General features: G+C 42.9%; 1 protein-coding gene across 2 annotated transcripts in view; it reads left to right on the forward strand.

The window, feature by feature from the left end:
- SEC14L1 (SEC14 like lipid binding 1) overlaps positions 1 to 13,751 on the forward strand; it is a 39,082-nt gene continuing 25,331 nt past the window's right edge. Inside the window, exons 1-2 of one of the 2 annotated variants that reach the window (XM_085077874.1) lie at positions 1 to 123; positions 1,976 to 2,067. In XM_085077874.1, coding sequence (XP_084934000.1) covers positions 2,005 to 2,067 — 63 coding nt within the window. In that variant the 5' untranslated portion in view covers positions 1 to 123; positions 1,976 to 2,004. Of the gene's footprint in view, positions 124 to 266; positions 289 to 1,975; positions 2,068 to 13,751 lie in introns of those variants that run through there. The other variant, XM_085077875.1, reaches the window with a different exon arrangement.

Here is a 13,751-nt window from a genome sequence, read left to right on the forward strand (position 1 = left end):
CCGGCACAGCGCACGCGCGGGTCCCACCCCCCCCGGCTCCGCGAACGACGGGCGGCGCGCGCCCCTCCCGCGCAGGACGGGCTGCCCGGCGGCATGAGGGGAGAGCGCGGCCGGCTCCGAGCGGTAAGGACGGCGCGGCGCCTCCCGGGGCCCTCGCCCGCGCCCCGCGCCCCGCGTCCCCCAGCCCCGCCGCCGCTGCCGCCGCCGTGCCCCGCGGCAACTTTCCCATTGTCCGCCCGCTCCCCGCCGGCTCCTCTCAGCGCTGGCCGCGGGGAGCCCCGAGGAGCGGTCGGCGCTGCCCGTGGTGGGCGGGGGTGGTGGTGGTGGTAATGATGGTGGTGGTACTGGTGGTGGTACGGCGGTGGTACGGCGGGGATGGTGGGGCGGGGGTCGCGGTCCTCGGATGGGCACGGCGGCACCGCGGCCGCTGCGCTCCGGCCGCCCCGGACAGGCGGCTCTGGCCGGGTCCCTCCCGGGCAGCGCGGGGATGTCACCGGTGTCCCGTCCCCTCCCGTGATGTCCCGGATCCCTTCGGCGGAGCTCAGGTGTCCCCCCATCCCGTCCCCTCCTGGGCTGTCCCGATCCCTGCGGGGCTGTCACAGGTGTCCCTTCCGCTTCCGAAGTGTCCCGGTCCCTGCGGGGCTGTCACCGGTGTCCCTTCCCCTCCCGGGCTGTCCCGATCCCTGCAGGGCTGTCACAGGTGTCCCTGTCCCTCCCGGGCTGTCCCGATCCCTTCGGCGGAGCTCAGCGCTGTCACAGGTGTCCGTTCCCTTCCCGGGCTGTCCCGGGTCCCCTCGGCGGAGCTCAGCGCTGTCACAGCTGTCCCCCCATCCCGTCCCCTCCCGGGCTGTCCCAGCTCCGCCGCGGCAGGAGGAACGCGGAGTTTCTTTGTTGTGTAACTCTTTCTGTCCAGGGATTAGAGAGGGTTTGCGGCTGTTTGTGCTGATTCAGGTAGTTTGTTTTTTAAATGCGGGGTAGTCATGGGTAAATTCTTCTCGGGACTGGGATGTCGAAGAACCTTCCCGTGGCTCGGGGGCTGTTCTTGGCTCTGTCCGGGGTCGGGGAGCCGCCGAGCCGCACTGCCCCAGCTCTGGGGACGTGGGGAGCTCCTTACGGACAGAAAAGTGAAGCGAACTTGCTGTAGCAAATCCGTTTCTCGCTAAAATGAGCCTGGCTCGCAGCCCGCGATTCATCTGCCAGTGCTACTGCCAAAATTTTTCAATAAACGTAATTGCAGTCGAGAGAGTTCGGGTCAAGCACTTTGCCGGGTAGAGCAGGCACGAAGCCTTTGGAGGAATTCCTCTCCGTGTTGCCAGTGAATTTCTTCTGGCCGCGTAGTGGAATTTTTCTCGAAGCTTTTTTTCTCCAGCTATCTCACAAGTTTCTCTCTCAAAAGTTTTAATTTAATTTTTTTTTTTGAGATGATCAAGGAATGTCCCGCGGTCATCAGTGTGCCTTAGTAATCCATTTTTCCCCTTCGGTCTGAAAACAAGCGTTTTTAACACTTATTTTTTTTTTTAAACCTCCTTTTGTGCTCTCTGTATATCTTTGTTTGTTTTTTTTTTCTCCCAGTCCTTGCTCTGAGCAGGGCAGCCCACATACTGTGCTGGGGGACTGGGAAATGCTTCTCTGCCTGTCGCTGGGATGTGTCAGTGTTTGGTTCTCAGCAGCAGCACAGGAAGTCTCGCCATCCTGACAAAGAGTCATAAAATATGTTGAAGATTTGTTACTAAAAGTGGACTAAAAATGTGCTAATTTTATGTTGTCTTGGGAAGACATGATAAGTCACTTCTGACAGAAATATATATATATATAGCTTTTCAAGGCCCTGTTGGGTCTTAAAAAAGGTTGTCAGGGAATTGTGGAGGATTTCCTGTGGAATTGCTGGCATGGTACCACGCACAGTCTAATTGTAAGAGAAAATTGAAAATGGCTTCCTACGTCTGACAGATGGTTTTAAAATTTTCTTTTTCAGGTTTGAGTCGATCTCACTAAACTGCAGCCATGGTGCAGAAGTACCAATCCCCCGTACGGGTGTATAAACACCCTTTTGAGTTAATTATGGCTGTAAGTATTAATTTGTGCTGTAATTTTCTCTTTGAGAGTTCCTTGTATTGCTGAGTACTTACTGGGCTTTGTTTGATTGATACATTGAAAGCTGAAAACAATCTGTGAAATACATGTTTCGATGGCTTCTTCCCTGCCCAGAGTGTTTTCTTAACATAATGTGCTCTCCTTTTCTGCCAAAGCTTAGATACAGTTTACAGATGTATTTGAAAGTTAGAGCAAAAGTAGGAATGAAGTGTACTGGAAGTTGATTACTGGGGGCAGACTCTTCTAGAATGGGAGGAAATGTCATGTACACTGATTAAAACATTGTTATGGTTGTGTCTTCATCAGTGCAGAGTTTGCAGGACTAGAGAGCACAGAGAAAGCCATGAAAGCAAGGATATGCCTGAATGAAAAGGGAGAAAGGACACTGGGAACATTTTGAGGGAAGGCAGGAAAAAGCTTGCTAGGGAGGCCAGAGAGATGAACAAAAAGCCTTTTGGGTGCATGTTGCTAATTTGTGTGATAATGACAAATGGTGATGAAAAGAAAGAAAGTCTAATTAGTTTCCCTCTTCTTTCTCCCTCTCCTCCTCTCCCTCCCTTTTTTTCCTTTAAGAAAACAGAGTGGAAGTAGGTATTTGACATTTTCAAGTCTATTCAGTTGAAACCACAGCTGTGGGGCCCTTGTGAGTTACAGAGAGCAGTTAAGGAGCTTTTCCCTGATAAAAACAATTAAAACTGAAACGTAATCTAAAGAATAATTGTTTGATTTCGCTTGCTGAAAATGCAATATTTAATGGCTTCAGAGTTTTAATAGTGCTCGTTGTGTAAATATTTAGATAGATCACATGGTTTGGAGTGCAGGGTTCCTTACAGAAGTGATTCTTTGCAGTCACAGGGCAAAAAAGGATTAGCTCACTCTACAGGGAATACTTGCATCTCTTTTTATCTTAGTCCTAAAGCTGCCTGCAGTGTTATACATGTAGGTCTTGCTCTTGCAAACACTTCAAGGCAGAGAGTGGTTATTTTGCTGAGCAGTGAAGAAGCCAACTGTGATATGTGTCAGATCTTTTATGGCTTCAGTAACTCTGACAGCTGGACTTCAGGTGGTCTCTCAGTGAGATTTTATGGTGTCTGTAACTTTAGCCTTCAGTGAGGTAATACTGGCTCTTAGATCAATCAGCCAAAATTAGTTTCTTAAATGAAATTCCCTGGCTGTTTGCTAAACTGATGAGTCTTTCCCTTGCTGTTGAATTGAAGGCAAAAGTTCTTCCCCTGAGTTATTTCTTCAAGGATATTTTGAGTCAAAATGCTGACATCAGCTTTGTTCACAATTCTTTATTGGGTGTAATTAGAAACACTTTTGACTATTAGCGTTAACTGAGAGTTCCCAAACTCTTCTGTGTCTTGGGGATAATATTTGAAGAGTAATACTTACACATATCAAGTCCTCCCTTACATTAAAGCTTTCCTTTAGAAAGCAAGAGGCTATAGTAGGTATGCAACTAGGATAAAATAATAGTTAAAAGTGAACTAAGAGGAGATGAATGCTTGTAAAAAGACACAGCCAAACAGGATCCTTTCTGAGACTGAAGTTTAGCTCAGCATTAATACATCTGATTTATTTAGTCTGTGTCAGGACAGTGGCTTATCACTTGTACTTGTTCAGAATGTGAGCACTGGATGAACATCTTCTCCCTGCTATGTTGCTGCTGTTACTGATTTTTCAAACTTGTAAAATTCCTGCTGGTGATCAATCAAAACTGTCCATGCATTTTCTCAAGTGTGTAGAGGAGTGCCTCCATAAGCCAAATACTGTAAGGAATATAAACAGTATATGCTAGCTTGATACATTTTGTTACTGTTTTGTTACTGTTTTCCCTTGGTTGAATAGAAATTGCAGAAGTTGATGAAGTGTTTCTGAAAGGAATACTTGTGTCAAATTTTGTGCTGGCTAAAGTGGAAGCACTGTGTTGCATATTCTCAACAAAAAAAGTGCTATAATGTTATTTTAACAGTGCTAGCAGCTCTTCTGAAACGAGGAACAGCCTAGCATATACCAAGCTTGAATTTAAAGCACCCAAGAAATGACTTAACATTATGTGTGGCGTTTGATTTTCCTCTGTCCCTCTTTTTTTATTTGCACCCAGCCCTTGAGAGAATGTGTCCTCAAACAGGTTTAAACCCACACCCCTGAGATACTCACCTGTCAGTAAAAATCCTCTCAGAGAAACCTTGGTTTGTTCAATATGGCAGCAGGGTTCTGCGTGCTGAGTTGTCTGACAAAAATCGCTAGGCTGGGTCTCATTGTGTGGCATCTCACCTTTGTTTTCAGGTGCTGAGTACTTTTAAAAATTTTATTTGGCCAGTTGTCCCCCCTTCCCCAGGTGTTCTGTGGAACTGAAGAGGCAATTCTGTCTACAGAGCAGTGATGAAGTTCAACAGTGTCACTGAAGGCCATGTGCACTGGAAAGATTTCCTGGATGATACGTGTTGCAATTACAAATTGGAACTCATCAAGTCAAACTCATATTTAGCCTTCAGATAGAGAAATCAGCATTAATTTTTCTTTTCTAGAAGCCACTGAGTGAATGCCACTTGCAGAGTGGGTTATTTACAGTGCAAACTTCCGATTTGCCCACTTTCCCCTTCCTGGGTTTCCAAGAGGTACTTGAGGGAGAATGGAGCACAATCAGCATTCCATTCATGCAGCTCTAGTGTGTTCCCAGGGAACTTTGTTCTCTGGGAAGGGTGACTGCAGCTCTATATTAAGACAAAACCCTGAGTTTAATTCCACTTTGATCTAAGCCAAAGATTGACAAGACAAAAGTGTTTAGTAGGCAATTGTGATACAAAGACTTCTAAAATAGACAAGAGTCAAAATTCTTTTCCTGAGTTGATTTGGTGTTGAAAATAAGTTTCTCTGTTATGCTTCTCCACTGAAATCTAAAACTCATCTGTTGAGCCCTAATATATCTCTATGACAATATCCTTAAGGCATGACCCATTATATCCCAGCTGGGAATTGGGGAGGTGCTGTGGCTGGGAGAGAGTCAGGAGATCCAAGGCTTCAAGCTTCCTACCTTCCCTCATCACTGAAGAACAGCTGGGTAAAATCTAATATAAGCTACTTCCCTTGAAGGTTTCTTTCCACTGGCAAATTGCATGGCTCCTGATAATGTTAAAGATGGAAATCTTTTAATGAAACTATTTCCTAAACTTGAAAAGATTCTAGAATCATAGGCTAGAAATGACCACATTTTAGTCTGACACACCTAACGCAGGCAAAATGATTTCACCAAATAGTTTCCGAAGCTGCCATGATGTTTTTTTGGCTGCTCTGGGGAATATCTGTCCTAATTAACTTCTTGGAATCTCTGTGTGTCAGTGAATATGTATTTAAAAAAGCACCCAGAGCAGCAGCTTGTGCAGCTGTTCATGAGGCTGAATAGAATCTCACTTTTCCTCCTGTTCAGAGTTTACGTAATGCTGGAAGCAGCTGAAACGTGGAGAAATGACTGTTTACTTAGACTCACTTGTCAAGTTACCAAGGTTAAATATACTGGAGAAAAACTGAGAAGCTGCTTTTATGAAACTTCTGAAGATTACAGATTCAATTTTTTTATATTAGCTTAAAGAGGTTTACATTTAAAGTAATACAGGGACTTTGCTGAATAAGTAGTTCTTAATATTAAAAGGCAGTTAAGAACTTGAATCTTCCTTAACACACGAGGCTAAAATTAACTTTGGAGATTCGCAGCTCATTTTCAGTCTGACATACTTTAGATAATTCCCCTTGAGTTTAATTTCCAAAGTAAATTTAAATAATGAATAATCAGCTGCAATGGCATTCCAAGAGTGGAATTTATGCAAATGGAAAATAAATAAGATTTTTGAAAAAGCACACATTGGATTGAACCATTGACCAGTGGGATTTTTCTTTCTTTTTTTAAGTTTCTGAAAGCTCTGTGGAAAATATATTACTTTTCAGCCCATTTAGAAAATGTCCTATTTACAGTCACAAATTACTTAGTTTCAGAAATAATATGAATTTTAAAAAATCAGTCTCACATTTTGCCATTGTTCTGATGGAATATCAGAAGTACCTCAAGCATGAATCTTTCCTAGTAAATATAATGTGTAGTGCCTTTGGTTATATTATCATTTTAATGGTTCAAATTTGCTGCTTTTGGACAACAGGCTATATGACTCTCTTTGGCTTTATAGATCTAAAAACCAGTTTTTAAGGTATATCTCATGAATTAAAGTATCCCTAAATTGCAGGTAAGTAATAAGATTGTAAATGGGATAAATACGCTTCAGTGACAGAGTAGATTAGAAAAAATTTTATCTGTTTTTTTCAGATTGACAAATCAAAGTATCATCCATTGATCTCCATTGTAATGAGCTTCCTGATCAGGCAGTACATTATTATTTCATTATAAAAGTTATTACTTTAAAAAGTAATTTAAAAAATATTCAAACGGTATCAAGCCAAGTGCCATACCTGCTTATAAATCCTCACTTTTTTTATTTCTTCCAGTCTCTTTTGTATTTCCTGGAAAAAATGCATTTCACTCCTCAAGTGAAGTGGGGCTGAGAGGCTGATGAGAAAAAAGCTCTTCTGCAAGTGCTTTTGAAAGCACAAAACAGGCTTCAAATATATAGAAAAGTATTTTATTCCCCTGATGCAGTGAAGATTTCTGAGAATTTGGCTTGGAGACTTAAATCCTGGAGAAAGGAATAAACTAAGTGTCTGCTCTCAAAACCGCTGAGCTGTTTTCCTTTCTGTTGCAGAACTCCCAGAGTCTCATCTACTTTGCTTCCTGTCTTTGTTGAAAACTCAGCCTTATTTGCTGTTGGAAATGTGTTGGTAAAGCTGTGGTGGAGCAGAACCTTGTGTGGAATTTCCGAATTTCTATGACGTGTCTGCAGTTTCAGTGCTGGTTGATGGTGGTGGTGGTTCCTGTGTTAGCACAGGGTGTAAGAACAAATGATTATCTGGCCACTTGTTTGGAATGAGCTGTGGGTAACAAATGTAAAGGTTCACTTGAGCACTAGGGAAAAATATTGACTTAGCAGCCTGCTAATGGTGCAGTTTGTATTTTGTGTTATTTCGTGACCTGCTTAGCTATTTCCATGCTTGGTTTCATGGTTGGGTTGGTTTTTTTTTTTTTTGCTTGGTTTTTTTTTTTTTAGGCAAACACATGACCTGACCGTAGCTGGCAGTTGCAGTTCTCCTGTTCACCAAAAGCTTTGAGTCAGTTTTTAACAAGTCCTTTACACTTTAAAAGCCAAACCACCACTACTGTCACACTCTGAAAGGTGTCAGAAGAAGGAAAATATGTATCAAAACAGTTCTTGTGTTTTTGTTCTGAAAGCACTCCGAGCTTTTCACCCTTTGCAGGTGTTTTAGCTCTGGTGTGAAGTGCTGCTCCAGGATCTGTTGATCCAGCCAAGGGATGTTGCCTTTGAGTTAAAACTCTTAAACAGGTGGGAATGGGGCAGGAAGGAAGTGCTTACACATCCTGCAGTCCTGGACACTCAGGGTTCTACAGTTACAATCTGGAAAAGGTCTAACTTCATGCCCATTGTCTAATGTGTAACTAACCAGTAAGGAGCACATGTAAAAACCTTTAAAACCCTGTGGGAAAGAGATATGGTGACTTTTTTGGGGATTAATTAAAAAAACATATCCAGTGAGAAGCCAGAGGTTGCTTAGTGATCAGAATGAGGTGTTTTCATATTGCTTGGGCTGTCGGTGCTGCCTGAGGGCTTCCCATAAAGCACCTTCAGTCAGAATGCAGAGTTTGAAACCCAGAATTGAGGGTGTATTCATTGTAACCAGGATTGCTTTTGCTTTGAGAGCATCTTGCATGCAGTATGTTCCTGGAGGGAAGCCGGTGATAGAATTTTTAAGCTGTTACATTCTGAATGTAGAATGAATCTTCTGAGAATATGCAAGGAAAGCTGTTAATTATCTCGAGTTGAAATTAATTACAGGTTAGTCTTAAATGGTGTATTTCCTTTTCTCCCAAGTGAATTTGTCTTCCATTTTTTTTCATGTAGTTTAAAAATACTGTGCATGTATTCTAAATGAAGAACTAGGATGTCAAGCTGAGCTATTAACTCTTTTTTCTGATACAGTTAAGACAGATCAGGTTAGCAGCTCATGTAAAATGTTAAGTAAGGCCTATTACAGGTAATTTAATAATTTGACTTTCTCACAGTCAAGTTGCAGCTGGTTTCAGCCCTCACCAGTCAGTCAGTGGTGTTTGAGGTCAGAGCCATGCCAAGAACCCATGCTGGTGGCACAGCATGGCTGGGAAGAACTGCCTGGCATCATCTGGGCTCCACTGCAGCATGAGGCAGCTCTGCCAAAAGAGTACAGGCCAGCAATGAGCCATCACTATTTGAGAGCAGCTCTCAAATTCTCAGCTTTTCTCTGCATTGCTTTTGCTCAAGTCATGCTGATTTCAGCCCTGTCCACGGAGGTTTTCAGCTTGTGGTTCACAGACTCTAAGGGTCAGAGAAATATCACTCATATGTGGTTTCCCATTGTAGCTAAGCTGGTGCACCAGCTTGCTGCTTTTGTTTTCTTGCAAAGATATGTTCACCAGCAAGCCAGCTTAGGGACACAGGCTGGGCTGGAGCTGTCCTGGAACAAAAGGAAGATAAATTCCTTGTCAACCCAGTTTCCTCGCTGGGCTCCCTTAAGGCTGCTGAGCACCCCTGTTGGGAGCAGGTGCTCGTCCCCCCCGTGCTGTGGGTGAGCTGATGGCAGCAAGGAAGAGGAGTCAGCAGGGCATCTGTCACCATAGGTTGCACTCTGGGAGCCCTCGATTCCGTTGGGAAATAATTAGGGATCTGCAGTTTGAAAAATGCAGAAGCCGCTTGCTGTAACAGTAAATGAAGGGGCCATTAGAAACCTGATTCAGCAGTCTTCAGGTATTATTTAGCAGTGCAAAGTGCTTGCAAATTGCACTTAATGGCTTGGAGTTGTGGGTTCTGTGAGTTGCTCTGGCATAAAGGGGACTCTGTCCTTACCTCAGAAAAATGAAAATTAAAAATTTCTGTGTTGGATGCTCTAGCATGATCACATGTGAATGGACTGGCTGCCTGTCTTGCTTTGTATTCATGTGTAAAGCTGCATATTCGAGCATTTTCTGTCTTGGACTCCTCTTGAGTTTTACTTTATTATAATAAGTTTTGGGTTCTATATAGCAGCAAATTTGAAAATAAAAATATCACTGGGCTGTTGGAACTTACCAGCTTTAACTCTGGCGACAGCAGAGGGATCGTGGGAGGGAGGAATTATTCTTCCTTCTGTATTAAAAATGAACTTTTATTTAAGCTGCTTTAATTCTTAATTAAATGTGTTTGGGTTCTCTTACATGACTGTTTCAAGGTTTTGTCCTGGTCAGAGTGATGAAGTTAAATATCTTGATCTGTAGGGTTATAGTTGACTTACTGGATAATTATAACTGTTTTCATTCTGTTGGTATTTAAATTTTCATAATTTGAATACAGATGCATTTTGGAATATATGAAGATCAATTTGTGCAGGAGTTGAAAGCTACACTGCAAACCTCACCATTTCAGCCTATCTGATAACTTTCTGCCTTGCCTTCTGCTGCTGTAATATTAGATCATATCGCTTTGACAAGAATAGATCTCATTTTGTGAAAATGAATATTTCCCTGGTGATGGTCAGGGTGGTGACGTGCCATTTAGAGTTGTTTATGCCACAGCAGAAGGGGACAGCTTCCTGATGAGAGCACTTCCTTTCTTGAGTGCATTGTGTCTCTTTATTTAGTGTAAAATTCAAATGCCACAGACATTCAGTCCAGTTTAGCCACATCAGGCAGCAGAAGCCTTTCCAGAGGATTTTTTTTTTCTGGCTATTTCATTCAATGTGTAAATTATACTGTATAATTTGCAAAAGTCTCTTTGCTGTGCAATTCATTGACTTGTAGATAAGTTCTTCATTACTGAATTCAAGGCTCTATGAAATTACTTATTTCTATTGAAGTGTTTCATGGTCTGTGTGGTGCAGCCACTGAAGTTGTAATGAACAGGATTTAAAGCAATTTCACTTGAACTTGTTTGTTCTGTGTTGCCTAAACCGATTCATACTTTTGTTTGCCTTTCTTTGCTGTAAAGGAGGGTGAAGAACAAAGAACTGATTGTCCATAATCTATGACTTTAATTGCTTTTTAGAAAAGAATCAAATAACTCTTGGCGGTTCTTTTTTTATTGGCTTGTCTTTTGAAGTAGTAGTGGTGTTTTCTGTATTTTATTGTGGAGCAGATTCAGGGGTGCAGAAGTTGTGTCATGCCAGTGATGGAGCTTGCACTGGTATTACTCGGTTCTTGAGATCTAAATGATGAATTTGGATTTTTATTCTGTCTCTTAATGAGAAGCACAGGACTGAATTGCACCATGAGGCCTCTCTAGCCAGTGCTGCCTTTCAGGCAGTGGCCAAGGGCAGTATCTGCCTCTAGGGGAGAGGATAGGAATGAGATAAACATATGGTAACACTCTCTTAGGATACTCTCTCATCCTCCAGCAATGTGTCTTGACAGCCCTTCTGGTCCGGAATGTGCCGTTGTCAGGAATAACATCTCATGTGCTTGATTTCTTGCGCTCCCAATTCCTTTCTGGAGCCCAGGGATCTCTATGGTGACACCCAGCAGGAGTTGGTGCTTCATGACACTCTCTGTCAAGAGATGGATCCTTTCCCTCGAGCCTGGTGGAGCTTGCTCAGCCTCACACCTCCTGCTCCTTGTGTCAGATGAGGCAGTGCAGCCTGACTCAGGCTCTCTGTGCCCTCTTAGATCTGGCAGGTACTCCCTCAGTTCTTAAATTACTCATTTCCATGGTGCTGGGTCTTAGTCTGCTTGGTAGTTTATGGGTTCACATGAGGAACTGCTGCTTTATACCCTTGTTCCATGAGTTTTTTACCTTTTTGAGGGTCTCCTCAAAATCCATCAGACATGGGTTGGATATGTAAAGTAAAATATTTTTTTGTTACACTTCCTAGCTTGAGATAAATAGTCTGCAGGCTCCAGACCCTATCATGCTGCATTTTGATGACATTCCATTGACATTATTGAATGGTCAACACTTAAAATCATGTACTTAAAAAAATTAATTGGTTTGCTTAATAGAGTATGCCTGCTCTCTGCCTGGTATTTGATATTTTGCTGGTCCAAAAGCCAAACCAAGGCCTTGCCATGTATCCTAAATTCTGTATCCTTCTGGTGAAGTTCACTGTACTGATGATAATCTTGGAAGAGTGAAATCACTGGTGCAGTGCTTTGAGGCCAGTTGCCTCTGGGCCAAATGAAAACCTGGTGGGTGAAGTCTGAGGCAATGAAGTCAAACCTGTTCCACTGAACCTTCATGGTAGGAGGAAAAAAGTCTGGAGACTTTTTTCCTCATGGTAGTACAAGTCTTTAACCTCTCAGACCATGGTTTAATAAGGAATTCAGAGCCCATACTGTAGCAGTGCTGTAGTCATCCTGTCCTCCTCCACTCATAAATTAGATTTTGTCTGCACAGTAATAATTTTATTTAAAATAGCCTAACATATTCCAGATGTTAAACATGTTGTAACAGAGCTTCTTATTGAAAGTGTCTGTGATTCTAAGACCAAACAAGTGACGAATACTAATTATAGGACTCATAAAAGTGAGACTTACGCGTGGTACAATAGAGCAGCAAGGAATATTTGACTGTTCTAAAAATAGATCCTCACTGGACCCAGTGGGATTGCAGCTGAATTTTAAAAAACTGACTGTAGAGGAACCAGACATTCAATTTTGTTAACTGGAAAAGGAAAGGGGAAGCCAAGTACCAAATTCTGCTTTCAGTGTGACAATACCCCATGCCTTTGAAATGCCTGTTGGCAACACAGAGCATGACTCTGATTGTTCAGCTGCTGTAAGACAAGGAATGCTAATTAGAAGAAACGGTAGGACAAGCTTAAGGGTTTGCAGTCATTTTTGTGTGTCTCTCTTAAAAAATTCACAGATACGTTCGTGTGTTATGTAAAGGGCTGTGTATCTCCAGTGTTGCAGAGAAATAGGAAGTGCTTGGGAATAGCTCACATTCCCCAGTAATCACATGTCGGTCTCCAGGCATTTAAGCTTTCCCTGGCCTGTCGCCAGCCTTTGCTGTGATGCTCTTTTGGAGGTCAGCCTCTTCTCCAGAGTACTTTAACCTTGAGCCAAAACAGTCTTGTCCTGTGCAATTGGGGTCAGAAGCCAAGTTTCCTCTCATAGGAACTACTGAGGTTGACTTTAATTGCAGGGCACATTCTGTCAAACAAAGTGTTGTGCCCGGAGCTACGTGGCTTCTGGGCCAGACTGATTTCCATCTGTCTTGCTTGGAACACGGACAGGGCAGGCATTTTTTCCTGAGTATAGAATAGTATTGCAAATGCATTTGATATAAACAAGCTACAGTGAAATTGCAAGTGCATCTGGTATTGCTGTTGCCCCCACTAGGTCAGGTAAGGTGTGTATGTGTTGAGGAGCAACTTGGAGCAGCACAGCTGTAAAATCTGTCCTCAGTGTTCCACCTTCAGTCTAGACCAGAGCAATGTCAGTTGTTTTCTAACCAGCAATTTGATCTTAGTCTCTCAGTCATAAGCCAGCCTAACCTGAATGATCAGGCTTTCCCAGCTTACTCCAAAGGAAAGGAAGATTAAAATTGTTTTATTTGCATTCAGCGTGGTTGTTGACTTTCTGTCCTTAACCTTTTGTTTTTCTTGAGGAAGGAGTGGTACTTGCCCAACTTCTCTATTCCAGCTTCTCATTTTAGAGATTTGTGTCTCAAGATTGTGCAGAGGCTGCAGCTGAAGTTTGGTTTGCTCACTCTTTAGTGGAGAGTAGCACTTGAGCACTTTTGGGCTCTCTGGACTTCCCAGAGCGATGAAGAGAATGAATGATTCTCTTGTGTGTGCCTGGAAGGCAAAGCAGGTGTGACTCTGGAACTCCTACACAAGCTGTCCACTTTCTCCTCTATCCTGCCCTCATATTAAGGTGTCCTCTGAAGATGGACATTTAGGCTCCCATGCAAGAACCAATTATTACACAATTTCACCTGTGAAAATTTATTTAAGCAAACCACAGATGACTCGGATCTGTTTTAAAGTAACCAATCCTCAGATTAAAGTCCTGTTGAGGCATGTCTGTGGTTATTAAAGATCATCTTCTACAGATAGAAGATGGAATACTAGCCCTTGTCTTCAGGCCAGATCCTTTATCCCCAGTTTGTTCTACCTGCTGAATTGGTGTACCTTTTACCATCAAAGCTTTGAACAAAATTACATTAAATCATTGAAGATTTATTTTTTATCTGGAAGATTGAATCTCTGTGTAGCAGAGTGGTTCTTAGGTGGTTATGAGCTAGTTCCCTTCCAGTGTCATTCCATGCAACATCAGGCCACTGTAATTTTGCTGGTAAAGCTTCTCTCTGAGCATTTCTCTGAAATGAAAATGGCCAGATGTTGAATGGGAAGGGTACACTGGGGGGGATAAAGTAGAGATCTGTGTAGAAAGAGCCTGCATGGGTGGCTTGACTGGTGACATCCATCATGAGAATTGATGTTTCTACATCTGGCTGTTTTTTTTACTGGTGCAGGAAAGAGGCTCTTTGCTTGGTCTGGTGAGTTGGTGACCACAGATGCATAAC

The sequence above is a fragment of the Lichenostomus cassidix genome, chromosome 18 (genome assembly GCF_008360975.1).
Source record: "Lichenostomus cassidix isolate B80296 chromosome 18, HeHo_3.0, whole genome shotgun sequence".
NCBI lineage: Eukaryota > Metazoa > Chordata > Aves > Passeriformes > Meliphagidae > Lichenostomus > Lichenostomus cassidix.